The sequence below is a fragment of the Podarcis erhardii genome (genome assembly GCF_964252035.2).
Source record: "Podarcis erhardii genome assembly, chromosome: 10".
NCBI classification, from domain to species: Eukaryota; Metazoa; Chordata; class Lepidosauria; order Squamata; family Lacertidae; genus Podarcis; species Podarcis erhardii.
The window spans coordinates 72,353,490-72,372,226 of record NC_138500.1 but is presented as its reverse complement, the minus strand read 5'-3'; the positions used below and the strand labels follow the sequence as shown (position 1 = coordinate 72,372,226).

Below are 18,737 nucleotides of genomic sequence, written 5' to 3'. Positions count from 1 at the left end.
TGGCTCCACCTGCTGTTGACCTCCTGCCTTACACTCTACCTACCCCATTGGACACCAGCTGCCATAGCTGGGTTTGTACTCTTAAACTAGGACATGGTTTGAGAGAGTGGGAAATATTAATCTTTATATGTGCATTATAAGCACATTTTGAAGCCTTGCGGATACTGCCCCCCCCCATTTTTCCAAGGTGCTACACCAACCTCCACACCACGTGGCCCCTCCACCTCTCCCACCCAGTAAGCAACACCAGCCCAGCTCATGGGAAACTAGTGCAGCTGTTCCACCGCACTCAGTGAGCTGCTTCTGGTTCTCAAGACCAAGCACTATCAACACCCCAGTGCGTCTCCCCCTCCCCAGCAGTAAAACATACAACAAAAATAAATGAAACAACTGTCTATCTGCTGGCCTTCCATGACACCCAGATTTGGGTGCCTGAGGCAGCTGCCTCACGCAGCCTAATAGTAGGGCCATCCCTACTTTATTGTAGTTGGTATGATAACACGATGGGATCCCAAGTCCCTGTGTATTTTATGCACTCATCTTTCTTCCACTGTGCTTTATTATCAAAAATATTACTGTTATGTACATGGATGGTGGATTATTATGAACTGGATTGGGGGCTGGTTCTCTTCTGATGTTAGGCAGGCAGAAGATGGATTTTTGCCATGAGACCATAGATACATATGTATGAAATCTGTTTAAAGGGGATATTGATGTATGGGCTTTCATTATGTGGCAGCAAATTTAGGTCTGTATCTCTCGCTCTCGCTGTGTGTGTGTGTGTGTGTACTGTATGCAGGGCTTTTTTTCAACCAGAACTCACTGGAACTCAGTTCCGGCCCCTCTCAGGTAGGTGCCGTTGTCATTGTAAGAGAACAAAGGAGGTAGTAGTAGTAGTAGTAGTAATAATAATAATAATAATAATAATAATAATAATAATAATAATAGTTATATCCCACACATCTGGCTGGGTTTCCCCAGCCACTCTGGGTGGCTTCCAACAAAATATTAAAATACAATAGATATTAAAAGCTTCCCTAACCAGGGTTGCCTTCAAATGTCTTCTAAAAGTCAGATAGTTGTTTATTTCCTTGACACCTGATGGGAGGGCATTCCACAGGGTGGGCGCCATTACCCAGAAGGCCCTCTGCCTGGTTTCCTGTGTCTTCACTTCTTGCACTGAGGGAACTGCCAGAAGCCCCTCAGCGCTGGACCTTAGTGTCCGGGCTGAACAATGGGGGTGGAGACGCTCCTTCAGGTATACAGGTATTCATGGTGAATTCCAGCACCCTTTTTTCTAGAAAAATAGCAGGGACTCTCTCTCTCTCTCTCTCTCTCTCTCTCTCTCTCTCTCTGTGTGTACACACCCACCCACACTTGACAGCACTCTACAGCTGATTTCGGATCTCTGTGTACAGTTGACAACATATTATAGTGGATTTTGGATCTGTGTTGAGCGTACTTAAATAATACATGAGCTATATTATGTATATGAATAAACAGTAACCTGGCATGTGCTTCCAACATGCGTGTTTCAGTTACATATTATATTTTTAGGTCTGAAATAGCCAACATGGTGCCCTTCATATGCTGATAGATTTTAACTACCAACATCCCTAACAACGTCTGGACAACACCCCATTGGCTATCCCTCTTCTAGGTGCACATAAGGTGGTGAGATGCAAAAGAGGACACCAGAACAAGCTGCATTTTCTGCCCTTTTTCATTTTACTCAACTACTAAAGGTCTCCTCTTTTGCATATCACCACTTTAGGTGCACACTTTTAAAAATGTATACTATGAAATGCAAGACTTTGCAGCTTACACTTGCTTGAAAGTAAATCCTGCTTGATACTATAGGACTTACCTCTGAGTAGAAGTGCAGATTGTGATGTATCAGAGCTGGTATAGCATAGCTTGTAGGGCCACAATCAAGGTAGGGAAAACTGTGAGTCCTCCAGATGTTATTCATTTATTCATTTCAACAGTTTATATGCCACTTCATTACAACAATGGTGTGCAGAAACTCAACACAATAAAGATAATGTCATTGACCTACAACTCCCATCTTCCCCATGAAACATTATCACATTCTGGGAAGTCTCATTAACCTTCTGCCTACCTGCAGGTTTTTAGGAGGAGTCTCCTTATGTCTTAGAGCCACAGAGAAGATTCTGCTTAAATATGGTTCCCATTCTGCCCTGAGGAAAGGGAGGACAGACACATATTAACAAAGGCTAAGCTCTTCGCTGGGTTGCTGAAGTGTGGAGCAATTCCTAGAAACCTCTGCAGAGGAAAGATCAATAACAATTCCAAGAGTTCAAACCACATTACATGCATGATCTAGTTCAGGCATAGGCAAACTTGGCCCGCCAGATGTTTTTGGACTACAACTCCCATCATCCCTGACCACTGGTCATGTTAGGGATGATGGGAGTTGTATTCCTTACAGCAAGGGCTACCAAGCTTTTGGGAACAGTGGGTATGTTTGCAATGGGACAGACTATTATGGGCACCAGAAACACAGAGACTGCAGCCAGGCACACTCCAAAGCCTAGTCCAGATGTTTTCAACTTTTTTGCATCCATGGTTCCCTTGACCAACTGCATTCTTTCTGGGTCACCCCTGTGGGGCTCAGGAGCCCAGCTATGTCACTCCTTGCCTGCCTAGTAGCCTCTCACCCTTTTTCGAACACCCTCCCTTGTGGAGTGTTCCCTCAGCCTCCTCTCCTCTCCTCTCCTCTCCTATCTCCTCGGGAGTCCTCTGGGCAACTGCTGCCGCCGTCCCTGGTCTCTGAGCTGCCCCCACCCCACCCCAAAGAGAGGTTCCTTTCCTTCACCTGCAGAGCTTATAGCCAGGGCTGCTACAAGAAACAGCCGTGCAAGCCTTGGGGAGGCAAGAGGGCATCAGAGGAGGGAGGGAAAGAGGGACAGAGGCCAGTGTTGCCACATCACCACTGACTATCCTTCAAGCCCCCCCCCCCCCACAGCATACCTTTTTTTAAAAAAGCCACATTTCAGCAGGGGAGGGGACCAGGCAAATGCCAGTGAAGGACTCCGTGGGTGCACTTGCGCCACCACACTAGCAATCCCTGCCTTCCAATAATTGTGAAAGGTAAGTCGATATGATTATTGCAGATGCGGGTGAGTGTCCCCATTTGCATCTCTTCCTAGAGCAGCAGAGAATATATTTTATAATTTTATAATTTAATTTAACACTAACGCTTGCAAAGGTTTTATGAGGACATCAAGCACAATGTCTCCTGGAAATCCACGTATGCAGAGACCATCCAATGTTGTGACTACATCTCCCATCATTCCTGAACGTTGGCCATGCTTGCTGAGGCTGATGAGAGTTGAAGTCCATGACATCTGGCACCATATTATCTTTGTTGTTGTTTAGTCATTTAGTCATGTCCAACTCTTTGTGACCCCATGGACCAGAGCACACCAGGCACTCTTGTCTTCCACTGCCTCCCGCAGTTTGGTCAAACTCAGGCTGGTAGCTTCGAGAACACTGTCCAGCCATCTCGTTCTCTGTCATCCCATTCTCCTTGTGCCCTCCATCTTTCCCAACAACAGGGTCTTTTCCAGGGAGTCTTCTCTTCTCATGAGGTGGCCAAAGTATTGGAGCCTCAGCTTCAGGATCTGTCCTTCCAGTGAGCACTCAGGGCTGATTTCCTTCAGAATGGATAGGTCTTGCAGTCTATGGGACTCATAATTCAAAAAAATCAATTCTTCGGCAATCAGCCTTCTTTATGGTCCAGCTCTCACTTCCATACATCACTACTGGGAAAACCATAGCTTTAACTATATGGACCTTTGTCGGCAAGGTGATGTCTCTGCTTTTTAAGATGCTGTCTAGGTTTGTCACTGGTTTTCTCCCAAGAAGCAGGCGTCTTTTAATTTCGTGACTGCTGTCACCATCTGCAGTGATCATGGAACCCAAGAAAGTAAAATCTCTCACTGCCTCCATTTCTTCCCCTTCTATTTGTCAGGAGGTGATGGGACCAGTGGCCATGATCTTAGTTTTTAATGTTGAGACCATCTTATCTACCCCTGCTCTAATGCTTTGCATCTGCAGTCTGGTCACAGGAAGCCACTCTAACCCACACACACCCAGAAAAACCAACAGGCTCCAAATTTTATTGTGTACAGGAAAAGAAAAATAGCCCTTTGGGGGGTGGTTTTCTGAGCCCATTTCAGAATTAATAATTCTCCCAGCACTAACAATAGAGAGAAACTGTAAATGTGTGGTGTGAAAAACCAGTATTTTTAAGTGCCTCTAGACTAATCTGCTCAGGTTGTATATGAAGATTTATACATCTGAATACTGTTCCACCAGGGATGGCCCACACCGTCTCCTGCCTGAGGTGAAATGTGAATGTGCCCCCCCCCCTTTGTAGCCTCACATATTGTGGTCATGTGGCAGCAGTTAAATTTTGCTGGAAGCTGCAGCTGCTGCCACTGCCACCAATACCATAAAACTCTGGCAGCAGCCAGGGTGGGGTTTCCCTGTGGGGGCACTGCCCCATGGGATCCTGCCACCCAAGGCAAACTGCTATGCCTCTTGAGCGAACTGGCTCTGTGTTCCATACAGGGCATACAGAAAAATAGCATACAGAAAAACTGACTACAAAAAAAAAAAGCATGTCTGGAAGAAGGTGGACTGAATACTTTTCCGTGGCAAGCTACTTCCTGTGAGAATGACCCAAAACTGATAAAACATAAAGTAATATATTCCATAAAAAAGCCATCACCCACCATCATTTGGACAGCCAAAGCCACCCCCCACCTTTGTCAATAAGGTGACCTCCCCTTCTTTGGGGAGGTTTGCATGTAAATAGGAAGTAATGACAATGTTAGGAAATTGCCTCAGATTAATAGCCTGCATGCCTTTATAGAACAAATGTTATTTTCACCACCTAATATAAGTCAAAGTGCAGGGACTCTGCAAAAACATTATCAACATATTGGCTGTAGTAAGCAAACAAAACAGAAGAAGCTCAAGTTAACCATGCCCATTCAGCACTCGGAAAATTCTGATCTAATAAATATAATGCTTTATGGTTAATTCATGGGAACTTTTTTTGACACACACCTTTATGAAGAGTAAACCCTTTTGCGCTGAGTTGGTAACACAGCCATGTTATCACACCAGAACCAGTGGTTTCTAACTTGGCCTGGGGGTGGGGCTCAAACGGCTGATCAACCTGATCAACCTTTCGGTTCACTTTGTAGTAATGGATGCACTGCTCCCCTCAAATCTGAAGGCAGCCCAACTATTTCTCCATCTTGACAAGAAATTCTGTCTGATTTTTATGTGAAGTGCTACCAGCCTTATCCCCATTCAGGTACTTTGCCTCCAGACTCATGCTAAACATGTGGAGGAGGAGAAGCTCCCACTGGCTCTGCCCCAGTGTTGCATGCCCCAGTTGCTCCCTCTTACTGGGGCTGCCACAGAACCCCCAGGCAAGGCCCCCATGTGGGAGAAGGAAGGCACAGTGGGTGCCACTGGAGCACCCAGCACAGACAAAGAGGCCACTGTGTGAGCCTTGGCTGGCAGTGCACTGGCTTCTGGGCCAGACCAGTTGGGGCTTGTCCTGGGCACTGACAATCGACACTACACACTGAGTGGATAGGCTCCCATTCCATCTTGATGGGCTTAGCATATGCATGGAACCAAGTCCAGAATGAAGAACTTAGGCGAAGGAGGAGGTCTGTAAGATACTGTGGCCTTAGATCAAAGCATGTATCCAGAGCAGTACTCTCCAGATGTTGGACTGAAACTACCATCAGCCTCAATCAACACTGACCATGCTGACTGGGGCTGGTGGGAGCTGGGATTCACAACATTTGGAGAAGACCACATTGGCTACCCCAGTCTAGAGTAATATTGCTCATATAACCAGGATCTGATATAAAGCATGCCAGCAATCCAAGTTTAGAAGGTTGGTGGCCCATGTAGTACTGGAAACATTAGAGGGGGGCAGAGCTTCAAAGCTCCAGGCTGAGTTGGATTTATTTATAGCAGTGATAGAAAACTGATGGACCACATGTCTGACCACTAGACATGTGAGTTGGAGTATAACAACAACATATCTCTCTCTCTCTCTCTCTTTCTCTCTCTCTCTCTCTATATATATATAATTTGCATTTTTAATACAGAACAAAACACACACCTCCCACATCCCCTTCTCTCATCCACCAATTGTTCAACTTTCATTTCAGTCACAACATACAACTAAATACCTAGTGACTCCCCTTCCATCCTTTTCCTGGTTTCTTTACTTTTCTACTAAATTGCATATTCCAAATTTGTCATCTTCAAATTTCTTCCTCTGTTAAATTCTACTAACTCCCATTCTGCTGGATTTACTCAAGGCCTGTTACGTTATTTACATTTTTATACTGGTTCTTAAAATAGTCAATAAACATTTTCCAATTCTCCTTATATTCTTTATCATCTTTTTCTCTTATCCTATTTGCTATACCTGCCAGTTCAGCATATTCAAGCAGTATAAACTGCCACTCTTCCTTAATGGGTACTGTAATCATTCTCCACCTTTGTGCCAATAAGATTATAGCTGCAGTCGTGGTATATAGTAATAATTTTGGTTTTTTAGGGACTTCTGTTGTTACCATTCCAAAAAGGAATGTATCAGGCTTTTGTGGGAAGGTGTTTTTTTAATATCTTTGCTTAATTCGTTGTAAATTACTTCCCAGAATTCCCTGATTACGTTACAGGACCACCACATGTGGAAAAAGGATCCCTCTACTTCATTGCATTTCCAACATGTATCTTTTTCTTTTTAAAACATTATCTCTAGTTTGGGAGGTGTTAAATAGCATCTCTGTGTCATTTTCATCATATTTTCCTTTAATGCATAACATGGCGTAAAATTCATGTTTACCGTCCATAGATTCTCCCACAGCTCATAATCAATGTTATGACCCACATCCTGTGCCCACTTAATCATGATTGATTTCACAAATTCCTCTTTTTTATCCCACTCCAGCAGCGGTTTGTACATTTTTGATAATACTTTTATCTAATAAATCCATCGTAAATTGGGAAAATCTCATTTTTTATGCATCTTAAACAGTTGGTTAATCAGATGTATCTGTAACCAATCTGTTAGTAATTTTTTAAATTCCTCAGGATTTTTCTTTTTTAAAAAAAAATAATTATTATTTTTTACCAACCACCAAAAAACAAACAGTGAAACCTCCCAGGCGGCTGATACATTGGGTATACAATATTCAATAATATACATATTCAATAATATTCAATAATAACATATTCAAATTAACCATAAGTCCACTTCTATATACCTTAACACTCCTCCTTCCACAAGGTTTATTTTACTTTTAACATTTTAATTGCCCTAAATTGTTCAAACCTACTCAAATAATTCAATATCTTCTCAAACCAATCCTCCTCTTTCTCACTGACCTTAAACCCTTTCATTTTATGTATCTTCACAGTTAGGTACAGTGATACCTCGGGTTAAGTACTTAATTTGTTCCGGAGGTCCGTTCTTAACCTGAAACTGTTCTTAACCTGAAGCATCACTTTAGCTAATGGGGCCTCCTGCTGGCGCTTCGCCGCTGTTGCACGATTTCTGTTCTCATCCTGAAGCAAAGTTCTTAACCTGAGGTACTATTTCTGGGTTAGTGGAGTCTGTAACCTGAAGCATATGTAACCTCAAGCGTATGTAACCCTAGGTACCTCTGTATTCTAAAATTATAATATTATTCATTTTTTTCCTCCATTGGTTCATTCCTAGCTCTTCTGCATTTTACTCGCTATAACCTGTCTAGCTGCAATTACCATCTATTTTACCCATTTGCATTCCTCTTTTGTTTTTAACTCGGTACTACTCAGGTTAATAAGAACCATTAATTTAGTTATTTCCATGTTCCTTCCCACAATTCCCAATATTTCTATACCAATCTGTTTCCAAAATTCATTAACTAACAGACAATCCCACCACATATGACTGTATGTTCCCATCACTCCACATTTCCTCCAGCAATTCTTACTTCCAGATTTTGTAAAATGATATAACCTTACTGGTGTATAATACCATTTTTGTACCAGCTTCAACCCCTGTTCCTGGATTATCCTAGAGGTTGCAACAAAGGGTGGTTCTCGAAAGATTCTTTCCCAATCTTCATCTAAAATCTGTTCCTGAGTAGCTAACCTCCAATATTCTTACAAACTTTCCTTTGGTGATTTTCCCTTGTTTAATAACACCTTATACTGTACAATTTTGAAACTATTTTGGCCCCATCTGTCCTATATCCTTTCACTAATTCTTCAAAGGATGTAATAATTCTTTTACTACATTTTTAAACTTCTTTTTCCTTTAGCAGAGAGGAAATTTGTCTTTTCTGTAACCAATTCATTTTATTCCAAATACCACTTTCCTGTTCCATTGTACCTTCTATTCCCCAACTATTCTCCATCTCTATTCTCCATCTCCTCAATTGTCCATCTCCTCAATATCTCCTTTAATTTATCCCCTACCTCCTTTGGGATGAGCTCCCATAACGGGGCCATTTTATCATAATACCACATTTTGGTAAGGGAAGAGAGGTCAGGAAAAAGCTCCCTTTTCCAGTTCTCCCATACCCAGATGGACCCTGTAAATGCTGATATTTTATATACTTCCCTTTTCCTTTTCTGCCTATCAAATATTCTTATTTTCCCTCCTACTACTTCCAAATTCTCCCGCTCAATACACCCCAAATCTTCCCCCTGTTCTCCCTCCAACCAAATCATAAGATGCCTCAGTTGGTAGGCTTTGTAATATAAAACCAAGTTGGGAATCCCCCATCTTCCATCTTGGATCCTATGATACCTATATCTACCAGCCGTCTTTGGTTTCTTAGATGCAAAAACAAACCTATCAATTTTCCCTTACCACCCTTTCAATATTCGTTCAACTATGTGCCAGGATAATACATAAAAAAGATACATTAATCTGGGTAATAAAAACATTTTAACTAATGCAATTCTTGTACTAATTGATTCCTTCATTTTCTCCCATATTTTCAATTTTGACTGAATACCGCTCCAAGTTTTTTTATAATTATATTCAAATATTTTCTTCACATTTTAAGTTATCCTTACCCCTAAATATTTCACCATCTTATTTGCTATAGGAATACCCAATAATTTATAGGCTTCTAGTTGAATTTTAGGTTTCACATTTAAACACATCATTGATGATTTATTAAAATTAACTTTTAAACCTGATACTTTTGAAAATCCTTGCAAAATTCTTTTTAATGGCACCATTGGGGTCCCCAGGTCCCTAACTGTCACCATCATGTCATCCGCATACGTTGTCAATAACTCCTCCTCTGTTCTCCCTTTCCCTGGGATTTCAAATCCTTTAATCTCATTATTCTTTTTGAGTTTAATTGCTAATGGTTCCAGTGCTTAAATAAAGAGCATCCTTGCTTTGAAAGTGGGCATCCTTGCTTTGTACCACTTAAACAAAAATATTATGAATTTGAAGGGAAAGGAGGGAAAATATTGGCAAATAAAATTAAGAATTATCAGGTAAGGAAAAATATTAGAGCTATTAGAGATAATAAAGGGGAATTGGAAAAAGACCCTAAGAAAATATTGGAGAGCTTTTTAGGTTTCTGTAATAGATTGTATGCAAATAAAGGAATTAAAGACAAAGAGGTGGCTCAATTTTGTGAAGGATTGGAACTCCCAGAATTAAATGAAGAAATTAGAAGGGAATTGGATAAGGATATATCAGAGGAGGAAGTTAGATCAGGAATCGACTCTGTGAATGTGCAATCGGCCCCAGGACTGGATGGGTTCAATGTGGTGTTCTATAGGCATTATAAGGATATAATTGTTGCCACATATACTGTCTTGATGAACCCTACTCAGCTTATTTTGCTAATGCATTACCTGTTGAGAATGGGTCAGACCCACTCTGATATGATCTTCTATTCTTTGAACTGGAACTTGTTTTCTGCTTGACGCACCTATATCCTGAATGAGGATCTGACCTCACTTTGTAGATAATATGTGTCTGTGTATTGATCAAATGATGGATCTCCATGAAATATACTTGGAGTTAAGAGTGGATTTCCTGCTCTTTATTCATCTCATTGTGGTGAATGGAAGTTCCCCCAGAATGTCTGTCTTATATGTATTATTTACACAGTGGGCCCCACATGATTGGCTAGTTCCAGGATTCTCCTGTAGGCCAATCAGGTTGTGGATTCCCTTCCACCTGGAGCTGGATTGAGTGGCTCCTGTGGACCAATCAGACTGCTGCATTCTGGATCCTATTGTTCTAGGACCAATCCGACTGCTGCATTTTGAATCCTATTGTTCTAGGACCAATCAGACTGCTGCCTTTTGGATCCTATTCAACTCAGTTTATAACACTCCAGCTGCAGAAAACCCATCTGTCAATGTTGGCACTATCCTACAAAAACTTATGCTTTGGTATATTTGTTAGTCTTAAGACTCTATGGGTGCTTTGTGATGGGCATTTACTGTTTATTGTTGGATCAGTGCTCATCACACAGACAATTTTTTGCAGTGTCCATGATGGATAAATTTAAAAGGGGTTCCTAGACTGGATGAATCCTTCACAGAAACCCCAAAGCAAAGGATGTGGGCTCCAAGTGAAAGAATAGGCCTTTATTGAATACAAATGTATGTAGGATCAGCTTCCTAAAAGAAATCAGAAAGCTGCTGCCAAGAACCATATCCAAGCAATGATCCTTATTCACCTCCAGATTACACATGTAAATTCTATTCTCCAATCAAAGGGTCACACCAATCTTCCCATAGCAGTTGTAACTCAGTGTCATCATCCTGAACCAACAAAAATCATTTAGCTCTTTAGATAAGCCCTTATCATATCATATGATTATATATAACCATTTTTCAGTGTTTTTCTTTATTAATACTTTTTTGCTTTGCCTCCCTCTTCCTCCTGCCTGAAAGCGATGAGCTCTGGGCTCATCCCACCTCTGGGCTCATTCATGACTGTCTGTACCTAGTTCATCAAAATCCCATCAAATATGCCAAATTTAGCTGGGGCCTAATTAGGGGCCCAGCCCCAGTAAGTGAGCAAAGCGTATGGCTACAGTCCTATTCTATTTTTTCTTCTTTCTTTCAAATTCCTCAGAGGGGTGGGCCTCATGTATTTTGGACAGGAAACACATTATTCCTGTATCTAAGCATTCAGGGAGGCATAATGCAATGTTAATTGCTTTTAGGGATAAGTGGTAAGCTTTTGTTTTCATCTGAAGCTGCAATGTAACACTTGTGGCCGAAGGTCCCCTTGAGAGGAAATGTTTCCGTCATGTTCATTGTCAAGGTAGATGCTGTACACAGGAATGTGGGAAACATTCACTGGGATCGGGGCCAGGGATGTCCCTTTTAGCAGGACTGGAGCAAAGCCAAAGTGATGACACTGGCACCCTTGGACAGCTGCCAGGGCTCACTGTTGATGCTTGCCCAGCTCTCCCTTGAAATATACAGGTATGAACTCCAAACATTGCCATTCAGCTGGCTCTTTCTTCTCTCTTCATTTCCCTCAGGGTCTCTGATGTAGCACTGATTTGGGGAGTTGTGGGAGATAAAAAGGGTGGCTGAACACCCTTCAGTGAAGCTTGAAACGATGCCACTGCAACCAGGTAATCTCACCGCCAGAGGAAGCGGGTCCATCAGAGGATGTGTAACGCTTCCTTAGATCTCGAGCTGACCCTCCATAGGCCATGGCGGAGCATCAGCCTTACCTGCGGAGGTCACAGGTTGAATGTTTCCTGCCTGAAATCTTAAGAGAGTAGCTGTCAGTCATTGGAGACAATACTGAGCCGCTGAGGCAGATGGGACAATTGTCTTTTTTTAAAAAAATATATATATATTTATTAAGGTTTTGAAAGGTTACAAAATTAAAGAAAAAGAAAAGGAAAAAACAAAAAAACAGAAATACAGAGAAATAAAAAACAATTAAGAAAAAAACCCCAAATTAATCCTTCCATAACTTATCTTTCATTTGCTTGTTTCCTTGACCTCCTCACACCTCCCTTTTTTGTATTCTAGTTCAATTAGCTATTTCAGCAAATCCTTTCCATCTTTGTTTTTATCCTAATAATTTATCTTAATATAATGTAGCTTTACATTCTTACCAGTTAACAATCTATTTTTACTTAATCTTTTATAACATTTCTGCTAAAACCACGTAACTTCATTCCAACATCCTTCTAACATTCCTTAATTTTACAATGTTTCTGTAAATAAACTTTAAATTTCTTCCAATCTTCTTCCACCGACTCTTCTCCCTGGTCTTAGATTCTGCCAGTCATTTCTGCCAGTTCCATGTAGTCCATCACCTTCATCTCAGATGGGACAATTGTCTAGCTCATTATATGGCAGCTTCATCTATTCTTAACCAGGCAGGAGTAAGATGGGAAACCACCTTTGGCAGAGGAGAATCCTGAAAAGGGATCTGTTTCAGCAATTCCAGGCTGTGTGTTGCCTTGAAAATAATTTGCTTGCGGACAGCGTGAGTCACTGACAAGGATGCCCGTGAGGGATAAGCAAGACCAGGCTTGACCAAACAACCAGCTTCACCTCCCCACGTCAGCTTACAACAGCTGCCAGGAGTCTAAGGCCAACAATACCAGAATGGTCCAATGGGTCCCAGCTGTAATTATCTACATGCCAGCAGGAAGGCAGGACTCATTATTCCTGGCTTGAGGAAGGTGTGGCAGGGATAGAGAGAAAGCAGTTTAATGCCAGACAATGGAGAAGGCACACCTTTCTTGAGGTTTTGGTGGCCCTGGACATGGGCGAGGGAGAAACAATAATACTTGGCACCAGTTCAAAGTGTTTCACATGCACTTCTTAGGAATCCCTGCAAAAGCCCCATAGATTATCCCTATTAAATATGGAAGGCTGGAGCTGCTTTATGAAAGCACTTTATGAAACCACCTGCTAAGTTCACAACTAAGGTGAGGTCTGAATCAAAATTTCATGACACATACAGCTGGCAACTACCATATGCTTGCTCTGAGAAGGTTTGCCAAGACATGAGCACGATCCAGATCCAGTTGCAGTAGTGAGTTCCCCTGTTTATTTACTTATAAAACTATTTCTATGCCATCCTGCCACAAAATATCATGGCTATTTGCAATATTCAAACATAAAACACCATTTCAACAACAACAACAAAAAAGTACAGTTCATTAGGTCTGCTGACACAAAAAGGTATTCAAAAGGCACCTGAAAGTCAAAGGGGAGGCGGGCTGCCCAATCTCTGCCAGAAGTGTGTTCCACAACATGTGAACAACATTGTGAATTGCTCAAACTCTTATCTGAGGCCAGTTGGGCTTCCGCAACAGGAGGAACCACTATCAGTGCTCCTCTGGATCCTGAGGTGGTCCTTAAGGGAACCTTGGCCCAAGTTGTTCAGGGCTCTGTAGAGCAACACAGGAGCCTCAAATATGGCCCAGGAACATAAAGGAAGGGCCCATTCCTTTTTATTGCCTGGGCAAAAAGTGGGAAGGGATTCCCCCCCCCCAAAAAAATTGAGGGCCTTCAGGGAGCTACATGACAGTAGTGGGCAGGGACACTTCCACAGCAGTGGAAGTGGGGTGCAAGGGGGCAGTGTCTCAGCCTCTCACACCACTTGGATTGCTAGTTTCATTTTTTTAAAAGCATGTTTCTAGCATTTGTGGAACCTGAGATATGAGGAGAAATGTATAGGCACTATTCTTCTCTTCTTCTTTTTTGTAAAATATTAGCCTTTGTTCCCCTTTCAGTGTATTACTGACCTTCCCACAGGAGAAAAAAATCTCTCTCTCTCTCTCTCTCTCTCTCTCTCTCTCTCTTGTACCCATCCCACATGCATTCCTACACATTCACACACAGTGCATGCCCTCCAACATTTCTCTGATGAAAATAGTGACATCCTAAGGAAAAGCGGGACATTCCAGGATCAAATCAGAAACCAGGACGGCTTCTCTAAATCAGGGACATCACTGGAAAATAGGGACACTTGGAAGGTCTGATAGTGTTCACACAAATCCATGCTCACACAAAGCCATGTTCACACATTATACTGTGTGTGTGTGTGTGTATTGTGATCTTTGTGGAGATGCCAACATAGTATTTTCCTATGTTTCTATATATGCTATAAGCCACCCAGAGTGGCTCGGGGAACCCAGACAGATGGGCGGGGTATAAATAATAAAATATTTATTATTAATATTATGTGGGAAAGGAAGGGTTAATCCATTCCTACTAACTGTAGTCTCCACAGAGCTCCCCCCACCATTCATGTGGCAATTAAATTTGAAAACAATTGCCATGAATATTCAAGCCTAATTGCCACACTGAAGGGGGTGGGCAGCGGAGGGTCACAATGCATATGAAGGAAGGTGCAATACCATTTAAAATCCACCCCATGCTCTGCCCTCATCCAAATGATCTGCATGGAAATTAGGTTTAAGATCAGCTTCCAATGGAGAAGCCTCATTGCTGTGCCCGGAGCAAGCCAAGAAGAGGAGTCTGTAGGCTGGATTGTGGGTGGCGGGCAGCTGTACAGGCCGCATCCAGCCCCCAGGACTGAAGTAAACATAAATGTAAAGATGAAAGAACTTCTTTAGATATGGAGAGCAATGAATGAGCTATGCCTAAACAGCATACTTAGAAATATTTGTGCCCATTTTCCCTCATATTATTGGAGGAAAGGTAACAAGAGGAAAGGCTGTGTTCTTATTGTTCCATTTTGTGTACCAAAGCACGGTGGGGGGACTGATGGATTGCACAGCCTTAGGTGCTACAATGGGAATGGGTGTATTCCGGAAGTAGATGTTCTTTACGTGGCCCTTTCCCACCGCCCTCTTGTAAATACACCAGTTAACTGCATTCTTGTCTGAAGGCTTACATCCAGACCTGCCGCAAATACAATGCAAAGGCAAGCCTAGGAGGATAAATGCCAGCTGCCTTGAAGCAACAGGAAAGCCTCATTTCCCTCCTCCCAAAATAAGACCGGAAAACGTACCTCAGGAGCAGCACAGCAGCTAATGGTTGATGCCCAGCCTTGATCATCTGGTCCAAAAGTTAGTGGCTTTTTTCCTCCATAAATGTCCTCAAAGCTATATGAGGAGCTCCATTCAGAACCTTTGCCACAAATAGCCCTAAATTTTATGTGTAAACCAGAGTTCTTCTTCTTCTTCTTTTTTAAGTTGTTGACTAAGGTTACTTCCAAGCAGCCTGTTTATGGAATATTCCTGCTGGTTAGTTTGCACAAATTTGCAGGGAGGTTAAACAACATTGGGTATTTATTGAGTGTTCCTTCTGATTTGTTTGTGAGGAGGTTATATGATAAGGCATCAAACAATCATTACTCCATAATTTCTAGAGCATTTCCCCTTTTCTTTCCTTTTTGTGAAATGTCAGAGTGTGGGGTTGAACTGAATTTGTTGAACTGAATTTGTTGGCATGAGATTGAACCCAAACCTTAAAATGGTGACTGCCTGGAAGCACCCTAAATGCAGGGTTTCTGTGCATGTGTCTGCCTTTGGATTGCTAGACAAACTTCAGGGGATCCAGAACATGGCAGCAAGTTTGCAGACTGGTCAGTATGAAATTATTGTGACAGTACTTGGACATTTTCATTGGCTTCGGTCACAGGTGGCTGGTACCCATCAGAACTGGTAGGGCATAAAGCAGAAAGATGGAGCTAGAGTCAGTGACAGGCAAAGCCAACTAATTCTAATGTTGTCCCCATTTTCATAGAATCATAGAATTGTAGAGTGGAAGAGACCCCAAGGGTCATCTAATCCAACCTCAGGAATCTCAACTAGATCATACATAACAAATGGCCATCCAACCTTTGCTTAAAAACCTCCAAGGAAGGAGAGTCTATCACCCTTTGTGGGACTCCGTACCACTGTCAAACAGCTCTTACTGTCTGAAAGTCATTCCTGATGTTTAGTTGGAATCTCCTTTATTGTAACTTGAAGCCATTGGTTCTGGCCCTAACCTCATGAGCAGGAGAAAACAAGCTTGCTCCATCTTCCATGTGAGAGTCGTTGAGATATTTGAAGATGGCTATCTTATCTCCTTATCAGACAAATTGCCTCAGCCATTTCTCATAAGGCTTGTTTTCCAGAACCGTCTATCACCCTCTGCACACATTCCAATTTGTCAAAATCCTTCTTAAATTGTGATGCCCAGAACTGGACACAGCATTCCAGGTGTGGTCTGAACAAGGCAGAATAGAGTGGTACTGTTACTTCGCTTGATCTGGATGCTTCTGTTGATGGTGTCTAGAATAACATTAGCTTTTTTTTTTTTTTGCTGCTGCATCATGTTAAACTTGTGGTCTACCAAGACCGCTATATCCTTTTCACATGTACTGCTAGTAAGCCAGGTGTCCCCCATCTTATAATTGTGCAGCTGGTTCTTCCTGCCTAAGTGTAAAACCTTACATTTGTCCCTACTGAAATTCATTTTGGCCCGGCTCTTCAATCTCTTAAGGTCATCCTGAATCCCAATTCTGTCCTCTGTGGCATTGGCTCTCCCTCCCAGTTTGGTGTCATCTGCAAATTTGAAGGGCAGCCCCTTGATACCCTCACACTAGTTATTTATAAAGCTGTTGAACAACAATGGGCCCAAGGTGGAACCCTGCGGCACCCCACTTGTCACTTGTTTCCAGGATGATGAGGAACCATTGATTAGCCAGTTCCACCCTCTGGGCTGGTTATAAGAAAAAGGCAGACATGTGGGGTCTGAATGAGGCCAGAATGACGTTGGTGTGGCAGTGCCCCATTGCCCTAATGAACCAGCCTCTTGACTTGTGTGCTTACCTGAACTTTTGTAGAGGCCCATCCACCTGTCCCTTTTAATATCTACTGCCATGAACTGAATGAATTTAGGCCTATTGTCCCAAGAGAAGCTGCAGGATCAAGAGTGGGAAGAATCCATAAATGAAAGCCTGGCTAAATCCAGATGGTTACAGGAATTAAGACGGCAAGAGGTTCGTTTCAGGGAGTTGCGTCTCATATACATAATGCTTTGACCTATTTCCAGCAATAGCAACTACTGCTGGAGGAGTGAAACCAAAATACAAATAGGATTCTTGAAGATATTAATTAGATGAGGTGGAGAGAATATTCTGGGCATGTGATACTCTCTTCAGATTACTGTCTGGGTACTGAGATGACTGCTACTAGCAACTACAACTGGCTATATCATGCAGTGGGTATGTTCATGGACTGTAAACTGGAAAAAGGGATGGGCAAATCTGTCAATTTCACTTTATCTCCATTTCTCATTTTTCCAGTCCTAAATTCTGTTCTCCACATTTCCACATCAGTTTGCAATGTTTTCTCTTTCATTTTTAAATATATTTGTTAGAAAAGTCCTTTTGAAAATTACCAGAATTTGATGCAAATTTCTTCCACTTAATGCATTTTTTTGCATTTTTGTCCAATATGCACTTTTTAACAAGCAATTGTCCCTAATAATGCATTTTTGGTATGTTATTTTACTAATATATGCATTTTATGCACACCTTACTTGGCTGGAGAACTGCACTGCATATTTTGGAGAATTATGAATTTTGAAGATGACTCTGTTTCGGTTTGCTCATTGTTTCAGAAAGTCCAAATTAGATAAGTTTGCCTTTAAACGCAAACTGAATTGAATCCTCCACTCACTCCCTAGCTGTAAATTCCCAATTCAAATTTCACATCAATTGTAAATTGAAAACTCAAATTCTTACTAAGTACACAATATGAGAGTAACAAAATTAGGATGTTGTTGTTCTTTAAAAATTAAATACTAGTTGGAGGTGGTCAGTAGTCTTCCCCACAATATGAAGGGAGAAGATGTTTAAGTTGTCCTTCTCCTGGTGAGATGTGAGGATAAAACTTGCCACTGGTGCCCATATCATGCAGGGAGGGAATATTTTTTACTAAGATGAGGTGAAGATAGCGACAAGGAAGCCTGCTTGTCTTTCAGGTCTGCCGTCTGTTCTAGTTAAATTTGTTTTTTAATAGTTCTAGTTGCCTCAGCAGTGTTAATTGTAACATACAGGCAAGGAGTGTATCAGTTTTATCTGTTTTACTTCTATGTGGGTTTAATGGCCATATATTTTAATTGGAGAGGTGATGGGAAAACAGCTGCTTCAGCTCGGTGTTCAGCTGATAAGGAACGCTTAACCACCCATCTTGCCTGAAGGATACGCTGCAGTTTTGACACTTTCATCATGATTAACATGCTAGCACAGACCTACAGTGCTTCAAACAAGTCTTCCAGAACTCCATTGCCAAATTTAATACAGAAGTTTATGCTGAACTATGACTCAGCAGCTGGAGCAAGGAAGGCAGTGAGTGGTACCTGCAAAGCAATTGTGGCAAAAGGTACTTAACCTGTTTTATATGGACAGCCTTGATCCTTTACATGGCGAGTGTGCAAGGAATAGGGCTGGAGGTGCCTTATTCAAAATAAGAGGATTTGCTACATACTCCTTTAATGAAAGGTTAGCTAACTAGTCAGTTGATCTGGATTTATTAGGAGCCGATACATATGTTCCCAGGCAAACGCCAACTTCTTCCATATAATGAAACATCAACTGTGTGTAATAATAAACTTGGCACAACAGAGACTGAAACTCCCTCACTTTGGGATGTTTTACGCAACCAGTGTCTCCTGTCTAAACAAACAGTAAA

General features: G+C 41.8%; 1 protein-coding gene across 6 annotated transcripts in view; it reads left to right on the top strand.

Annotated features, from left to right (window-relative positions):
- The window catches only part of LOC309351465 (guanine nucleotide-binding protein G(t) subunit alpha-3), a 249,761-nt gene that overhangs the window by 5,327 nt on the left and 225,697 nt on the right, over positions 1–18,737 (top strand). The window contains exon 2 of one of the 6 annotated variants that reach the window (XM_081879203.1): positions 800–849. The exons of 3 other annotated variants lie outside the window; for them this stretch is intronic. Coding sequence is in view for 1 of the 3 variants with exons in the window: in XM_081879202.1 (XP_081735328.1) it covers positions 11,672–11,687 (16 nt within the window). In the remaining 2 variants the exon portion in view is untranslated. Of the gene's footprint in view, positions 1–799; positions 850–11,656; positions 11,688–17,250; positions 17,267–18,737 lie in introns of those variants that run through there. 2 more of the 6 variants (XM_081879202.1, XM_081879205.1) reach the window with 2 other exon arrangements.